Source organism: Monodelphis domestica, chromosome 1 (assembly GCF_027887165.1).
Source record: "Monodelphis domestica isolate mMonDom1 chromosome 1, mMonDom1.pri, whole genome shotgun sequence".
NCBI classification, from domain to species: Eukaryota; Metazoa; Chordata; class Mammalia; order Didelphimorphia; family Didelphidae; genus Monodelphis; species Monodelphis domestica.
In genome coordinates, this window is record NC_077227.1 from 80183547 (window position 1) to 80201619 (window position 18073).

General features: G+C 39.2%; 1 protein-coding gene and 1 pseudogene across 2 annotated transcripts in view; both read right to left on the minus strand.

Annotated features, from left to right (window-relative positions):
• Positions 1 to 18073, minus strand: part of ENTPD1 (ectonucleoside triphosphate diphosphohydrolase 1) — a 111033-nt gene that overhangs the window by 23497 nt on the left and 69463 nt on the right. For both annotated transcript variants that reach the window (XM_007478721.3, XM_007478720.3), the window contains exons 3-6: positions 10515 to 10632; positions 4733 to 4883; positions 1977 to 2136; positions 903 to 1145 (exon numbers count right to left, since the gene is read on the minus strand). In XM_007478721.3, the coding sequence (XP_007478783.1) occupies positions 903 to 1145; positions 1977 to 2136; positions 4733 to 4883; positions 10515 to 10632 (672 nt within the window). The remainder of the gene's footprint in view (positions 1 to 902; positions 1146 to 1976; positions 2137 to 4732; positions 4884 to 10514; positions 10633 to 18073) is intronic.
• LOC130454987 (nucleoside diphosphate kinase B-like) lies at positions 11309 to 18058 on the minus strand (annotated as a pseudogene).

Below are 18073 nucleotides of genomic sequence, written 5' to 3' on the forward strand. Positions count from 1 at the left end.
AAATCAACTCTTCCCTCTTCTTTTTCCCCCCTTTCCTCTTCTTAATTGCTCTATGACCCATAGTAGGCTAAAGCCACAATTATCCTTTTCAGAGCATATCACTTCTTGATAGTTTTCATTGATAGTTCTCTAGAAGGAAGAAGTCATTTCCCAGGTAATGTTGGAAAATTCATTTCCTAAATGAAGGTTTGACAATTATGGCTGAAGTTATTCTGGGAGGGGTAGAACATGATTTGAAATGGAAGGTCCTTAATTTAATTCCTGGCTTTGCCATTTACTTTCTTTATTCCTATCAGCAAATTGCAGTGTTGTTTTTCATCCATTCACTTGTGCCCGACTCCTCATGACTTTGTATGAGGTTTTCTTGGCAAGGATACTAGAATAGTTTGCTATTTTCTTCTCTAGTAGATAAAGACAACAGAGGTTCAGTGACTTGCTCAGAGTCACACAGTTAGTGAGTGTCTGAGCCTGAATTTGAACTCAGATTCTCCTTACTCCAGGCCCAGCACTCTATCCATTGAGCCATCTAGCTGCCTCTTACTTCAGATTTCTAGTCCTCAATTTCCCCATCTGTAAAATGAGGGAGATAGAATGGATAATCCCCAAAGGTTCCTTTCTAGCTCTAAATCTTTGATCTACCAAAGAAACATGTTGGATGTGAGAAGTGTAAGGGGAGGGGATACTGGAAAAAAACAACTGTCAGAATTAGGGTTCACCAAATTTTGTCAGATAATCTGCCAAAAATGTTGTGTCTTTGGGGAGAGGGGGGAAAGAAGGAGTAGGACTGGGGGGGGGGGTACTGCTGAGCCCAACCTCAGACATTATAATGTGTGAGGAAAACAGGATGTGAGGTCATGCTCACAGATGTGGGGGAGGCAGGATCTGGAATCAGTTAGACTTGCCTGAATATTGCTGACCAGTTTTAGCCGGAGAGCCTGATCTTTCCCATAACACAGGAAGCTGTGTGTATACACATCGTAGTTTTTGCCATAGAGACGGAAGTGTAGGGAGTTGTCTTGGGACTCAATATCCTCCTTGAGGGGCACAAAAGTTATTTGTGTCGAGGCTCCTCCAAGGTCCAAGGCCCCAGAGGTTTCCTGAGGACCTTCACTACTGGGCAGAAAATGGAGCCAGCTGTTGATAGTCTGAAAAAGACAAAGCTTATGATGTAACTGTAGTTAGGAGCAGATGTCTCTGTACCTACCACTATGCCCTGTGGCACTCACCTTCCTAGACTCAGGTACAGGAAGGAAAAGGAGCAGGGGACCAAGGGCAAGGCTGGGCACAACCTTGGGAGAGGGATAGAGTCCATGCCAAAATAAATGGGCAGAAAAGAGGGGTTCTCAGTAAATATTGGGGACAAGAGATTTTTTCCATTCTATGGTGTTCTCCCATTAGATCCATGCTTCAGGGGTTTGTGGCTTCATCAATGTGGGTTCTTTCTCCCCTGAAATGGATTGCCACCCCTTTACCTCAATGTATTAGAGAAATGTTATAGACCAAAAACTTCATCCTTTCTTAGTCCGCCTACAAAAGAACCCCACTGAACAGAGTTAGGCCAGTCCTTACTTTGTAAGGTAGGCTGGTCATTGGACGAGAGTCCTTTGCCAGGTCCTTAAGTGAAACCTTTGCAATTTGCTAGACTTTGGGAAAGGTCATTTAGAAAAGGTTATTGTATGATACAAATCACTCAAAGAATAATTTCCTCATAAGGACTAGATATACTTTGGTTCCCCAAGAGTAGTTCTTAGAGAAAGATTTCTTTCTGAAGTCTCAGGCTCGAATTTATGTATTGACCATCAAGTATTTACTTGTCATTTACTGTGTGCCAAACATTAAAAGCTAGGCACCGAGGATGGCAAGATAATCACATATTCTTAGCAGTGACACTGATATATATGTATATACTTCCCTGGACACAAACTGTGCTGGTTTCCAGGTAGCCACTTCCACACATCCTAGAGGATCAATATTACCTGGTTGAATTTGCCTAACAAGTAGTTAATGGTAATCCAGCCATAGGCACCTTCTTCCTGGCCAGTGATGATCCTGGCCCCTTGGAAATCAAAAGGGTAAGAGGTGAGGCTCTGTTTCACAGCTGCCAGGACTCTGTCTGCCAGGTCGCTGCTCTCCAGCCTGGGCCCCAACACAAAGAACAGTTCTCTGTTAGCTTCTAATCCTGGGATCCCAACCTCCCATACCCACTTTTTGTCAAGAACCTTTGGACAAATTAAGAACAGGAAATGAAATTTCCTAGTCCTGAAGAAGAGATCAGATAACCAACTAAGGACTCCAACTCTTGGACAACCTCAGTCTGCCCTGGAAAGAGGTGGTGGCAGCTCAAGTGATATCTCTTTCAAAAGGACCTTCCTTTTTGTTTTTCCAAATGGATTTTGTTATTATTTTTTCTAGTTCAATAAAATAACTTTTTGGCAATTTAATTGGAATGGCATTGAATAAATAAATTAGTTTAGGTAAGATTACTGTTCTAATTATATTGGCTCTGCCCATCCATGAATAATTAATATTTCTCCAACTATTTAAATCTGATTTTATTTGTATAAAAAGTATTTTGTAATTATGCTCGTGCAGTTTCTGTGCTTGTTTTGGTCGATATACTCCTAGGTATTTTATTCAATCCAGGATTATTTTAAATGGGTTATCACTTACTATCTCTTCTTGCAGGACATTATTGGTGATTTATAGAAATGCTAATGATTTGATTTCCCCACTCTTCAATAAGTCAATGGACAAGCATTTATTAAACATGTAATATATGTGAGACATTACACTAAGGATTTGTAAGTGCCTATCCCTATATACTTTGAATTTGTTTTGCCCATATCCTGAATTGATTTGCCTATTACTATAAAGCCCCTTGTAAAATATAAGCATCTTGAGGGCAAGGACCTTCCCACTTTTGTAATTGTATCCCCAGCCCCTAGCACAGTGTCTGGGACATAGTAGGTGCTTAATAAATGCTTTTTGATGGATTGATTGATTAAGGAAGACTGTCAGGATGGCCAAGAGCCTTGAGTTCATGCCATATGAGGAATAGTCAAAAGAATTAGGGGTTGGGGCAGATGTGTGGTACAGTGGATAGACTAGTGGGTTTGGAGTGAGGAAGAGTTGAGTTCAAATCCAACTTCAATCATTTACTAGCTGTGTGACCCTGGGCAAATCACTTAATCCTGTTTGCCTAAAATAAAGAACAACTGGGGAGTGCCTAGCTTGGAAAGAAGTTTTAGAGGGTATATGATGTCTGACTTCCAGAGTATGAAAGGCTATCACATGGAAGAAGGTTGACTGGCTGTCTTATCCTTGAGGACAGACTTAGGATCAATAGATGGAAGTTTCAGAGAATCAATTTAGGCACACAAAAAACTCTTAACAATGAGACCTATCCAAAAGAAAAAAGGGGATCTGGCTCAAGAGCTTCTCCTCTATCCCTGGTTGACCACTTCTTCCTAAAACTATAATTAGCAATTTTGTCACTTTTTTTTGTCACTTGGGGCAATCATTGGGAAAAGCAGCGCCAACTGGGCAGTACCTTCAAAACAACTTTGTGATTCATGAGTGACAATAGTACAAGAAGTAAGATAAATTTAGTTGAATGAGAGGGAAAATTAGTCATCATTCCAGTCAATAAACATTCAGTATCTGCTCAGTGCCAGGTGTTGTACCAGTTACTAGAGACAGAAACACAAAGTGAGATGGTCCTTGCCCTCAAGAATTCTATGTTCCATGGGAAGATTACAAGATGTTCACAGAACAAATGCAAAATAAACGTAAAATAAAATACAAAGTGATTTTTTTTCTTTGGAGTGAAAGGACATCATCAACTAGGGAGAATTTTAAAAGGCTTCTTGAAGGAGATGGTACTTGAGCTGAAGCTTGAAGGGAGTTAGGAGTTCCAATAAGCCAAAAAGAGAAGGGAAACATTCCAGTTATGAGGAATAGCCTATATGCCAAGGCACACAGGTGAGGCATGAAATATAATATATTGAAAATAGGAAAGTAGGCTAGTTTGGCTGAGTTTTTGAATGTGTCAGGGGGAATAATTTGTAATCAGCCTTTAAAGATAGGCTGAAGTCATTGTGAAAGACTTAAAATGCCAAGCCAAGATGTTTGCATTTTAACCTGGAGGCGGAGGATAGCTGAATGTCCTCTTCCCCACTTTTCCATCTTGGCATCTGAGCTCTGACACCTCTCACCTCTTTTCTATTCTACTGAAGAAGAATAAGATTAAAATGTTTGCAGTCTCTAAATTCCCCACCATGGTGCAAATCTCAGTGGTCATAGGTTAGTTATGTCTCTGCTTAATAGGGGTATTATAAAGGAGATTCTCATTCCAAACTATAGGTTGGACTATATGGTTTCTGAGCTCTGAGGTACAATGATTCTATTCAGTAAATGTTTTTTTACCCTTATTTTTTGTCTTAGTAACAACTCTTAGGACAGAAGGCAAGGGCTAGGCAAACAGGGTGAAGCAACTTGACTAGGATCACACATCTAGGAAGTGCCTGAAGTCAGATTTGAAACCCAAACCTCTCAACTCCCAGCCTGTCATGCTATCCACTGTGCTACCTAGCTGCCCTCTCAGTAAATCTCAATTGAAATCTTTGTTTCTATCCTTGGATTTTACAAAATGGCGGACTTAACTACTGCTATGGTGATACTGTCTTGAACCCCAAAGCCTAACCCTATCATAGGTTCCTGGATGCTACTATACCTGAGCAACCTCATGCCAGCTGTGGCTCCGAGATAAACAGGGGTCTTTCGGTGCTGCTCCTTGGGAATCACTTGCTCAGCTCTGTCCATGCATTTGTTGAGGTAAAAGCCTACATCTTTCACATTCTGGGAATATCCTGAGATGCCAGGACCTGGAGACATTGAGTACACGAAAGGCTTCTAATGCTGTTGACCAAGTTTAAAAGGTTCAGAGATTACATTGTGAGACACCATGGGATAAAGGTGGGATTGTATTCCTTGTGCTTATATGCCATACCTATCCTCAGACCTTCCAGAGATTTGTTTTGGTTTGCAAACCTGTTTCTAAAGTTCACTCTTCAGAGTCAGTACTAGAATTCAGATTTTCAGATGATCTCCATTGATATTTCTAGTATGACTCTAGAAACCCTTGTCCTCTAGCTTTAGATCAAATTGAATTCTTCTTAACCCCCTCACTCCCATCCCTTTTCAAGGGTGGAGAATATCTTCAGATTATTTTTGATGTTTTGACTTTTTTTAGACAAAACCCTTTTTAATTTAATAAAATCAAAATTATTCATTTTACATCTTGTAATGTTCTCTCTCTCTTTCTTGATCTTAATTTCTTCCTTTCCCATATATCTGACAGGTATACTATTCCATGTAAACCTAATTTACTTATAATATCACTCTTTATGTTTATACCATTTATCCATTTTGAACTTAAACCTTGGTATAGGGTGTGAGATGTTGATCTAAGTCTATTCTCTCCCATAGTGTTTTCCAATTTTCCCAGCAGTTTTTTTGTCAATAGTGAGTTCTTAAGCCAAAAGCTGGGATCTTTGGGTTTATTGAACACTAGATTGCTGAGATCATTATGTTTTGACTTCTTTTGCCAATTGTTTTATCTATTTTTTCTCTTTTTCTTTTAAAAATATTCTTTGTTATAAAGGGTGGATCTCTGGGAAAAGGCAAAGGGAGAAGTACAGGGGAAAATTTGCCCAAATAAAAATACTGTGGCAATAAAATTTTATTTAAAAAACTAGAAATAGAGAACTAGGGCAAGGATAGATGGCCTCAATTTTTTGAATTCCCTCATGTTCTCCAAATCCCTTTTGAAGGAAATGGAGCTTGAGCTGAACCTTGAAGGAAGCTAAGAGTTCCAAGAGGCATAAATGAAAAGGGAGAAATTCTTAGCATGGGAGACAGTCTATGCCAAAGCATCCAGGTGGGAATGGCATGCACATAAATATAAAAGCATGATTATAATCCATGTTCATAAATATAAATCTAGCTAGGCCTGAGATACTCTGTCCTTGCAGTCTGTGACCCAAAACCTTAGAATACTGGCCCAAATACTTCAGGAAGCATGGGACCAGAAAGAATAGAGAATGGGGCAAACATAAGGCAGAGAGAGCTACAGTAATCAATCAATAAACATTTATTAAGAGTCTACTATGTGTCAGGCTCTGTGAAGTAAAAGAAATTATGAAGCTCAAACCTCTTATTTTACAAAAAAAGAAACTGAGGCCCAGAGAATTGAACTTTCTCAGAGTCTCCATGAGTCAATTGCAGAAACAGGACTAGAATCCAGATCTTTAATCATTCATTCTGGTACCTTTTTCCTACACCAGGCTAGAGAAGCCCAGAGTTGCCTCAAATCTCTAAAAATCAGCCTGTAAAAACTTAGGTTTGGCATGGTCTCAATCAGGCAACATCGCCTCAAGAAAGCTCTCAGTTAGCAGGCTTCCTTTTTGTTTTACTTGCTATAAACAACCATCAGCAAAAAAAAACTAAGCAGGGTTGCTCAGTGGATTGAGAGCCAGGCCCAGAGACAGGAAGTCCTGGGTTCAAATGTGACCTCAGATACTTCCTAACTGTGTGGCCCTGGGCAAGTCACTTGACCCCCATTGCCTAGCCCTTACCACTCTTCTGCCTTGGAACCATCCTTTGCCTCTTCCAAGTATGTGTGGAATTCTGCCACCTTTGGCTTTGTTTTCCTTTATATCTGTGTGCATATGTGCACATATATGTATAAACATATTTATTTTGAGATTGGATCTCTCTATTTTGCCCAGGCTGGAAGAAGAACAACTACTCATAGTCTCCATCCTAGCTCTGATGGTTGCAGAAACTTTAGACTGCTCCATCTTTCCAACTTGGACTGGTTAGCCCTTCCTAAGGCAGCTTAGTGGCCCTCTACTCCTGGGGGTTCATAAAATTAATGCTGATCTTAGTGAAGATATGCAATTGGCATTAGTACTTCTGAAGCTCAGAACTCCTTAGTTTGAGAGACTTACCAGTCTCAGCTTCCCCAGCAATTAATGGTGTAGGCATCATGCTAGCTATATATTAATAGTTTATAGTATATATTTATAAAGCTTGTATCATGAATGTGTACATAGGTAGAGATTGCGAAAGCATGAAAGAGAGAGAAAGAGAGAAGCAAGAGAGATACAGAGAGAGAGAGAGAGAGGCAGAGAGAGAGAGAGAGTAGTTAATATAGAACCAGGCCTGGTGCTGTTGATCTTACTTTATAGTTCTTCATATAGGTCTTTCCATATTTCCTCAGATGTTTCATATTAATTATTTCTCTATGATAATAATCAATTACATAAATAGAGCATAATTCAAATATTTGGCAATCATTGAACATATAGATTGTTTCTCATGTTTTGCTATTACAACAGTATCTATTTCGGCATAGATTATTGCTATAGAGTAGTGGGAAGAGCAATAAATCTACACTCAGATGACCTGGGTTCAAATCACAGTTGGGCTTCTTGATGCCACTTGGTATTGGGCAAGTCAATTCTAGGTTTCAGTTTTATTATCCATACAATCAGGGAGTTGGATTAGGTAGTCATTAAGATCCCTTCCAGTTCTAAATCTGTGCCTATGAATTTCTAGCACTGGGGCAAAAATATAATTTTGTAACTCTTATTACATGTTGCTATATTCCTCTACAAAATGTTTATAGTAGACTACAATTCCACTAATAATGTATTAGTCTGGGTGAGTTGTGAAAGGCTTTTTTATAAAGGCTTAATTATACTATAATGGAAAAAATCTGATGCCATTTTCCAATATTTTTGCAGATTTCATGCAATATATCAACAAATTCTACTGAAATTAATAGCATAAAAATTAATTAACTTTGGCCCAACCTATATGTATATTAGTGAGAATCTCTGGACAAATCCTTTTGGAAGCACACATACTGTGTTTTTTAAGAGTTTGATCCAGCTAAAGGACTCTAGCATAAAAACTGTTTTGTAAATTCCATTCTCCCCTTCCCTGGACCTCCAATACTTCTTGACTCTTTTCCTTTAACATGTTATCACTTATTGGGATGAGATAGAGTTCTGTTTCCAAGCTGAAACAGGGGAAATGGACTAAGATTCCTGGTTACCTTTCCAGTGGCTTTACTTTTTATTATACTCTGATCTTCATCATAAGCATTTGCAATTTGGTTCACCATCCAATTAAACTCGAGCTGCCTCCAATTCTTACTCAGGTCTAGGTGAATGTCTTCTCTTAATAGACCCAAATCAGAAAAGGGTATTTAGCAAGGATTGGTTAATTACAGGGAAAGCATTAAACAGATGATGGGATTTACAGAGTATACAGAAGATACCAAGAAAAAAGAGCATAGAACCATTCAGTCTATCAAGCATACCTTAAACTAGCCAGTGAACTGATTGGAACCAAAATTCCTAAACTAAGCAAGCCCCCAACCTTGCTCCCCAACTAGGATCAGAGGCTCTGGTTGTATGGGAGGTAGCAACCATTTTATTCCTGGGAGTTACTTTCTCTACTTCAAATGATTTGTTCTCCTTTTTTTTTCCAAAGCAAACAACCTTTAAGTTTTATCTGCTTCTGTCTGTCCTAACTCCCTAGTGGGGCTATAATAAGAGACAGGTCAATTGTTAGTAAACCTCTTTTCCTTGACCTAGCTCCTCTATGCCCCATGGCCCATCTCTAAGCTTTAAGCTACCATGACATAACTGGGGGGGGCTGATGGGGAGGAATGGTGCCATTAATTTTGATTTTACATCCCTTCTCCACTTAACATTCTTCTGAAACTCTTCTTTTTTCCTTAATATTTTGTTCTCCCCCAATTACATGTAAAAACAACTAAACATTTGTTTTTAAAAAAATTTTGAGGTCCAAATTCTCTCCCTCCTTTCCACTATCTCTGCTGCCCTGCCCTTTGAGACTAAACAATCTGATAGAGATTTTTCATGTGAAATCATGAAAAACATTTGAAAATGTTTCCTTAAAGGTAACAAAAGATCTCAACTGCTAACGCTGATAGCCTAATGTCTCTCATCTCTTCCTTGATCTTTTTATATCTTTTCATACCATGAACCATCTTGGTGGCACGGTGGATAAAATGTTGGACTTGGAGATGAGAAAGTCAGAGCTCAGATCTTGCCTCAGATACTAAGTGTGTGACCACTGACTGAGTCTCTTAACTCCAACTTTTCTTTCTCTCCTGAATTCTAATTCCATATTGACCAAATGTTTCCTATCTCCACCCAAATGTCTTACTGGCATCTCCCACTCAACATGTCTAAAGTCATTTCCCCTCACAAACTCACCTCTCTCCTAATTTTCCTTATTTCTGTTGAGTACAACCATCTTCTCATTTCTAATAGTAACAGTAGCTGACATTTATATAGCCTTTAAAGTGTCAATGTGCTTTCTTTAAATGGTAAGTCTCGTATGGTCCTCATAACAACTTTGTGATTTAGGTGTTATTATTATCATCATTATTTTACAGATGAGGAATCTGAGTCTGAGAAAGGCTTAATGTCTTGCTCAGAGTCACAGTTTATAAGTATCTAAGGCAGGATTTGAACTCAGACCTTCCTAACTCCAAGACCAACACTACAACTTGGAGCTACCATACCTTGGCTATTTCTATTCTGTCTTCCTTAGCCAGAAAGCTTTTAAGTCCTGTTGATTTCACTTCCCCATTTTCACAACTGTTTGCGTCTTTCCAATTAACAGATCCTTACAATTCCCTTGCCTGAATTAATACAAGAACTTTCTAAGTGATTTTTTTTTGAGTGGAAAGACCATCAACTGGAGGAATTTAAAAAGACTTCTTGAAGGAGATGGCACTTGAACTGAACCTTGAAGGGAATTAGGGGTTCTAAAGAAGCCAAGATGAAAAGGGAAACATTCCAGATATGAGGGACAGCCTGTGTGCCAAGGTCTCCTTGCATCCAGTCGCTTTTTTTCCAATCTATCGTCCACACAGCTGTCAAAATAATATTCTTAAAACACAGTTTAACCAGACCACTCCTTGCTCTAGTGATTCCCTGTTGGCTCTTTGACAAAGTAGAAACTCTTCTGTTTTTTGAGGCTCTTCAAAAATCTGGCTTCAAAGTCAGTTTCCACTTTTCTAGTCTTATTTCCCATTACTCCCATCATACTCTGTGTAACAGCCAAAATGAACTGCTAACTTTTCTCCAAGTTCAACATTTCATCAGATCCTACCTTTGTGTATTCACAGAAATCACTTCCCTGGAATGCTCTTTCTCCTTATCTCCACCATTCATAATTCTCATCTTCCTTTAAGAATGAGCTTTGGGGTCACCTTCTTCATGAAGGTTTCCTTGTTAAATTGAACTGAATTCATATTAATTATCATAATCTCTACAAGGAAAGATGGGAGCTATCAACAAATTCCCCCCTCCCCCCAAAGTGCACTGGAAGGATCTACTCAATGGCCATGATTTCCCATGACCTCCTTCCTTTCTGCTTCTAGTATCTCCCACATTTCCACACCTTACCTTGTACCTTGCACACTTCCACCTGTTGTACCACTCCAGTGTCATTCTCTTTCTCTGCTGGCCAGTTGTAGATGTACATGTTGGTGTGAGAAGAGCCAGCATCCAGCACGATTCCATACTGAGGACAAAGCAAGGCAGGAACCATTCAGCCACAAACACCCTCCTGACCAGTTTTGTCACAGCAGATCACACTGTTCTCTCATTGTTGAGAACCTTGAAACAACTTGGGTTTTATTCAAAAGAGTCAATGGCAGAGAGCTCATGAGAGTCCAAAGCACCCCATCTCTGGTGACTGAATCTTTTTCTGATCACATTCCAGAAGATATGTCAATGTATGAAATACTCTAGGGTGAGGGTGGTGAACCTTTTTTTTCCCTTCAGAACCTTCTAAAAATAATAATTGTTCAAATTTAATTAACATTTTATAGTTTACAAAGTATTTAACTTGCCTTATCTTTATTGACCCTTACAATAGCCTTAGGAGGTGGATGCTATCCCTATTCCCCTTTTACAGATGGGGAAAAGGAGGCTCACAGAAGCTAGATGACACACACACATTTTTTGTTGGGTAATCATTTTGGTCATGACTGACTCTTTGTGACCCCATTTGGTGTTTTCTTAGCAAAGATACTGGAGTGGTTTGTCTTCTCCAGATAATTTTACAGATAAGGAAACTGAGGTAAAAAGAATTATATATATATATCTTGCCCAGCCAAATTTGAAATCAGGTTTTCTTGATTCCAGGCCCACCACTCTATCTATTGCACCATGTAGCTGCCCAGAGAATTATCCAACTAGTAGGTATTTGAGGCAAGATTCAAATTCAGATTTCAGTGACTCCAGGTCTAGGGTTCTAACCACAATACCATGCTGCCTCTTTCAAAGTTAAAAAATTTTTTTTAATTGTTTTAGATTGGTTGTTTTTGTCTCATAAAAGTGAGAGAGTCTCATCTGATTTTGTATTTACTAGGACTGTGAAAGTGTACTCGAGATACAAAAGATATCTTAAAACAAGTCTCATTTCCATTATCATGCTTCAAGAAACGACCATTTCATTAGTGTGAGGCTTTGTTCCGTCAGTGCAGATCCCAGCCCCTTTTTGCCTTAGCAGATGGATTTTATGAGTTACTGTGGTTGAAGAAATTTGTCACTGGTAGCCAACTGTCTTGTAGATTGTCTCTGGATGAGCTAAGCTGGCTTTCAAACCACAAGACATACCATCTGTCACCAGGCCTATTCTTTCCAGCTCTTTGATGGGCCAGGCCAGAGTTTGCTACCCTTGAGAGAACTTTTGTAGATTCCACAGGCAACTCCACACCATGATGAGACAAGAGCAAAACTTTGTGGGCAACAATTATTCCCTATTCCATTTTCCATAGGTAACTCTCTGAGATAGCAAACATCATTGCTGATATTCATTGGTAGAGGGAATTTCCTCATTAGGAGTTCCTGATATCAATAAAATCATAGGTCTGGTCTAAAAAAAAATCCCTATATTATGGACAATAAAAAAACAAAGGGGGGGGGCAGCTGGGTGGCTCAGTGGATCGAGAGCCAGGCCTAGAGATGGGAGGTCCTAGGTTCAAATCCGGCCTCAGACACTACCTAGCTGTGTGACCCTGGGCAAGTCACTTGACCCCCATTGCCTAGCCCTTACCACTCTTCTGCCTTGGAGCCAATACACAATATTGACTCCAAGACAGAAGGTAAGGGTTTAAAAAAGAAAGGGAAAGAAAAAAGATAAATTGGAAATGGGAAAGAGATGAATACAGATGGAGGGAAATAAAGGAGGGGAGGAGAAAACAAATAGACAGATACAAGGAAACTAAAGCAATATCAAGAGGAGAGGGAGAAAGGATGAGAGTGTCAGGCTCCTCAAAAATCACTATTAGCCCTCAATTTTTTTTTCTCAAGCATCTTCTGTGAAAGGACTGTGGGGAGAAGTGATCTTAGAAAGTATGAATCAGAGACACATTCTTTACTGACCTTGAAGCATGAACTCAGCATACATAAATGCATTCCAAAACCTGGGTCAGTTTTCATGAAGGCCTCCCAAAGGAATGCTCATAGGACAAGGAAAACAGACTGATAGACACAAAATGATCCTTCCTCTTCCCCTTCTGGATATCATGGAGTCCTTGGCTCTTTCTCCAAGTATCAAATGGCTCTGAAAATCATTATTTTAGGGCTGATTTCCAAATAGGTGTATAAGGTCTCTTGACTCCTTTGTGAAACCTGAATTCTTTCTCCTTGTGACATGCTCTTCCCCAAAGGAAATGATGTATAGCATATAGCTTGAGTCTTTGGCAATCCCAAGTTCTTTACTCTTGGGGCAGGGAGGAATATCCTGAATAGTACTATTTTGAGAAGACTTTATAGGTCTTTGGGGAGGAAAAGACCTACCAGAAAGGAAAAGGAGTTTTCTTTACTGTCTAGGGCTTGAGTATGAAATCTTTCTGTGTTCTTTATTGTAATTAAAATCTGTACTTTGTTTAATGCCTTGTGATCCTGCATGCTTTTAAGGAGGATTGAGGGGCATCCTTTGGCAGAGTGCTATACACTGATATCCTCATCAGATACTACCAGGGTAGAAGGTAATAAGTCAAATAAGTGAATTGATGGCTATCCTTTGGGAACTACCTATGTTCCAAGGTTCCATCTGTGTGGGGAGTAACAGAAAGAAGAAACTAAAGGTCCCCCAAATGTACCCAAGCCCTTCATGTAAAAAGAAGCTGCTGACATAAGTATTATCCCAAGAAGCAAATATATGAGAAATTATTGTAAGAAAATATAGTTATTTACCACCCTCTAGTATACCATCATAATACCACTGGCAGTATCATTCCAGAAATGGGTCAAAGAATCTTATACATATCATATATATCAATCTCAAAAAGTCTTCTCATGTCTCACCTTTTTTAACATTCCAGTCCAAAAGACTGAGACTTTGCATGCCCATCATAGTCCAAATGGACTCTTCTTTTTTTTTAATTTTCATTTAGGATATTTTTCCATGGTTACATGATTCATGATCCACCCTACCCCCACTTTTTCCTCCCCCTTCCCAAAGTCTTCAAGCCATTCCACTGGGTTATACAGGTATCATTGTTCAAAAGCTATTTCCATGTTATTCATATTTGCAGTAGAGTGATTCTTTAACATCAAAACCCCAATCATATCCTTATGGACCCTACATGGTCCATCATATATTTTTCTAATGCATTTCTGGTTCCACAGTTTTTTCTCTGGATGAGGATAGAGTTCTTTCTCCTAAGTTCCTCTGGACTGTCCTGGGTCATTGCATTGCTACTGGTAGAAAAGTCCCAAATGGACTCTTCAAATGAAGATGGCATGACATGTTCCACACCCAAGAGAAAGCAGGGAAGAAAATCCCAGGCATGAAAGAGGGCTCACCTTATTGACAGATAAATTTAGGGCATCAGAGAAGAACAATTTAGAGGGGAGAACCTAAAGAAAACCAGCTTTGTCTCTATACCTGCACAGAGAAACTAGAACAAGAAGCCTTGTCAAGAAAGACCAGAATGAACAGAGATAGACTTTTATCAAAGAGGAAAGTGAGATTTTAGAGAAACCTAAGGAGAAGGAATAGACATTTTTCTCTTAAAACTCTCTTTTCTCTTAAAAGACAGATTTTCCCCTTATTCTGAGTTATAATTCAAATCTTCATATTTTGGGCTTATGATGGAAAGAACATTCTAAAAGGAGCAAAGAAAGAGGTCTGGATTTTTCTGGGTCTATTTCTGTTACTGTAGAACTTTGAACAAGATACTTCACTTAACTAGACCTCAGTTTCCTTAATCTATAAAATGAGAGAGGTCAAACTACATATACACAATAAACATTTATGCATATGCAGCACAGTACTGGGGGGTGGGTGCCTCATTAATATAAAATCTTCACCAATATCTCTAAATACAATAACAAGAAAAACAACAGAAAAGGCTCCTCTTAGATCCATTGTTTTTATGAGCCCTAAAATCTTTTTTTTAAGCCTCTGCTCTTTTAACAATCACTCCTGCAGCTCCATCTGACAGTTTCAGCAATTCTAATGGTTTTATAAGCAGTTGGTTTTTTAAAATATTACTTTAGTGGTCTATAAACAAACCATTTTTACCCTTAGGGAACCACTGGACGGACCTGCTAATTCTTAAGTTTAGGGGGATCTTTTTATAAGGTGATAATGCTGGGTCCTCTTTGAAAACAAGGCCAAAGTGTTCCTTATTGCCAACTAGAAAACATTAGAAACGTAATTTTAAAAAAAGATATAGGATTATATAAAAGTCTGGATCATAAAATCAGAACTGATCTTTCCAAGTACTCCATTAAGACATCAAACCACAAAATCTTTCTCATCTGAAGACCATCCTTTGATCCAGTTTTTGAAGTGAAACTGCTGGGAAATTCCATGAACCCTGAACACCAGATGCACATCTCAGAGAGTGCCAGCACCGGGAATATCTCTAGTGAAATGTTCACAGCAGAGTCCCTGTTTGTAACACTCATTGGACAAGGCAGTCCAGAAAGGCGGAGAGGAATTTAATTCAAACAAATATGGAGAAGTCAAACCTAGCAGTCAACCTCCCAGGAACGGCATTGTGGCTGGAAACTGGGTGCCTGGAAATGGAGGGAGAATTCTTTTCTGTCAGTGGTACTGTGTAGGACTTTCTAATGGTTCAAAAAAAAGTTTGGCACTCCGAATGGACAAGGCTAAGATTTTAAAACAAACATTTTCCAAATACAATTCAGACCCAAAAGCTTTGGGAAAGAGAGATGGAAATAGGGAGTTTCCAAGTGGAGCAGAAAAAACAACAACAACCTGTTAAGTAGAATAAAAGTAACACTAGTTCATATTTATATGTTATGAAGAGGTTCTCTTTTGATCTTCACAATAACTGGTGAGTTTAGTGTTATTATTACCCCTAACTTACAGAAGAAGAAATTACAAGGCTTGCTCAGCAAACAAAACTGGTGAGGGTCATAGGGGGAATATAAGTCACTACTTTCTCTGACTCCAAGTCCAGTGTTCAGTCCACTGTACTGTGGTGCCCCTCTAATTTAATTAGGAACCAAGCACTAAAGTCACTGAGTGGCATGTTGTGGCTTTTTTGTTGTTTGTTTCTTTTTAATTTCCAAGGCTTTATTGAACAGAGTTAAAGGAGTGTTTTAGAAAATCATGATTCTAATTCCCGTCAATCTCCTGGTATGGATTCAGGGATGGAAATATTCATACACACTTGTGCATGCACATGCTCACTCACACTCAGTGTTGAAGACATAACACACAATACTGCATTTCCTAAAAAAAAGTAGGTCCAGCCTGTATGCACTTTAAAAATTCTTATTCACAGACTCAGTCATGAGCACAAGACTTATAGTCAGTCAGTTCTTTAGGCTTAAGCCATAGACTTGGCATGGGCATTGTACCCCTAAAACCCTGTAAGCAGGGAAACTCCTTTGCTTCCTTCTATCCTTGTGGCTCCTAACCCAAGAACATCTGATAACTTCTACAAGACCCTGAGATTATTATCATCTTTGGATCGTCCTTTAGATTTGAGATGGTATACAGATGCACCGCCAGGCTACACCTCAATACCACTGGGCCATATCTCAAGCATCCATCTGTCCCCTAAACTATGAGGGTCTTCAGGCAGACCCCAGTCAGATGAACAAACCTCCCTTCTCCACTGAATGCCTGAATGTTTACCACTCTAGAATCATCTCCACACCATGACACATCATGTCCCCACTGTTGTAAAAAGTATATAATGCCCAGAATTGATGGATTCTGGGAGCAGCCTTTCATCTTGCTGTTCCACCTGTACTATCCTCTTGGCCAGATTCAACATTACTTTCTGAATTAATAAATCTTTCTATTTATTTTGAAGCTAAGTTTTGGAGTCTTGCATTCTTGCAAAAGGTATCCTTCCCGAACCCTGGGGGTTCACCTCTAACACCTCATGACAGATTGATTTCCTTCTCAGCACTTTTTACAGAATCACTGCCACACATGATATTCCTGCTGACTTGAATGCAGATGTCCCCACGAATGGTGCCTGGTTTGGAATCCTTTGAGTTGGTCTGCCCCAGCATCATTCTGCCTGTCTTCACCGCATTCAAGACCTCCCAGACTATGGCCACACAGGTCCAGAGTTTATGCATTTCACAAGCCAGAGGGGGAAATGACCTGTTCTTCAGGTTTACAAAATGTTGATTCAAATGTTTCTCTGAGTCCCCACAGAACTTCATGGCCACAAGGCAGAATCCTTTGTGCTCAAAATGCTTGATGATGTCCCTACCAGACCCCACTGGCCCCACTGGATGCTGTCCAGCTGGATGGCAATGAAGGTATGCTTGGTGTTGGCCATGATCCATGGAATTTTAGGCTGGTACAGTTGAAGTGGTGGCACAGGCAGCTGGAGGAATCTGAGCTTCACCCATTGAGTGGTATGTTACAGTGACCTGCTGTCCATGTGTTAAGCTTCATTTCCTGCTTGACATTATCACCAGTTCCATCAGTTCCAAGTCCAGGCTGGTCTTTCTCTTAGCCACGTCACTGTAAAGACCTTAAAAGGATACCTCTCTTTGCTCTGACTTATAAGAGAGGATGAATCCTTCTTAGGGAACAAAGAAGCCAAGAACAAGAAGATTCCAAGATGGAAGACAGTTACCCAGAGAAGACAAGGAGTTACACCATTGGTTCTATAAAATAGATATAAAGCTTTCTCATAAAGAGTGTTCTCAGACATATAGGAAGAAAACTTCCAGCCATACAAAAGAAGACTCCCTGGCATTAGCAGGTAGCAGAAATGCTATTCTGTTTCCCAAAATGAATAGACAGAAGATGGCTGTTAGTAGCACCTTCCTGAGGACCCTTGATTAACAAGGTGAAGACTTAATATTGCAAATTCTATATATCTGGAGAACATATCCAAGATGTGACAGAGAGCTAGCCAAAACTCGGACCTATGAACTGTTATCTATTTCTGTCCTTCTGTGTGGCAACAAATGAAACTAGAAAACTAAATAAATTTCTATTTGAAAAGATATTTTATTTTACCAATTATATGTAATAACAAATTTCCACGAAAGTTTTCCAAAGTTACATGATTAAATACATTTCTAGAAATTTTTAAGTTCTTAGAAGGAAATTAAAAATCTGTAACATTTCAATGAATAGACATTTTCTTTCACTTACATTTTGTCTTTTCCCATAGGGGAAACTGTAATTTCCCCTTTTAATAAATTCACCCTAGTAATAAATATGCATAGTCTGGCAAAAAAAATTCCCACAATCACATGTCAAAAAATGTCTCGTTCTATATTTTTAGTATATTGCCACTCTGCCAGAAAGTGGGTAGCATAGTCCTTTAGAATTATGGCTAGTTATTACACTGATCAGAGTCCTTAAATCTGAAAGCTATATGCTAAACATTTACCATCACACTTCTGACTATAAGAGGCTTCATGGGGACACAAAGAGAACTGGAATGGACAGGGCAAGTTAATTTACTCTCTAAGTTGTCATCAATTCTTTGACT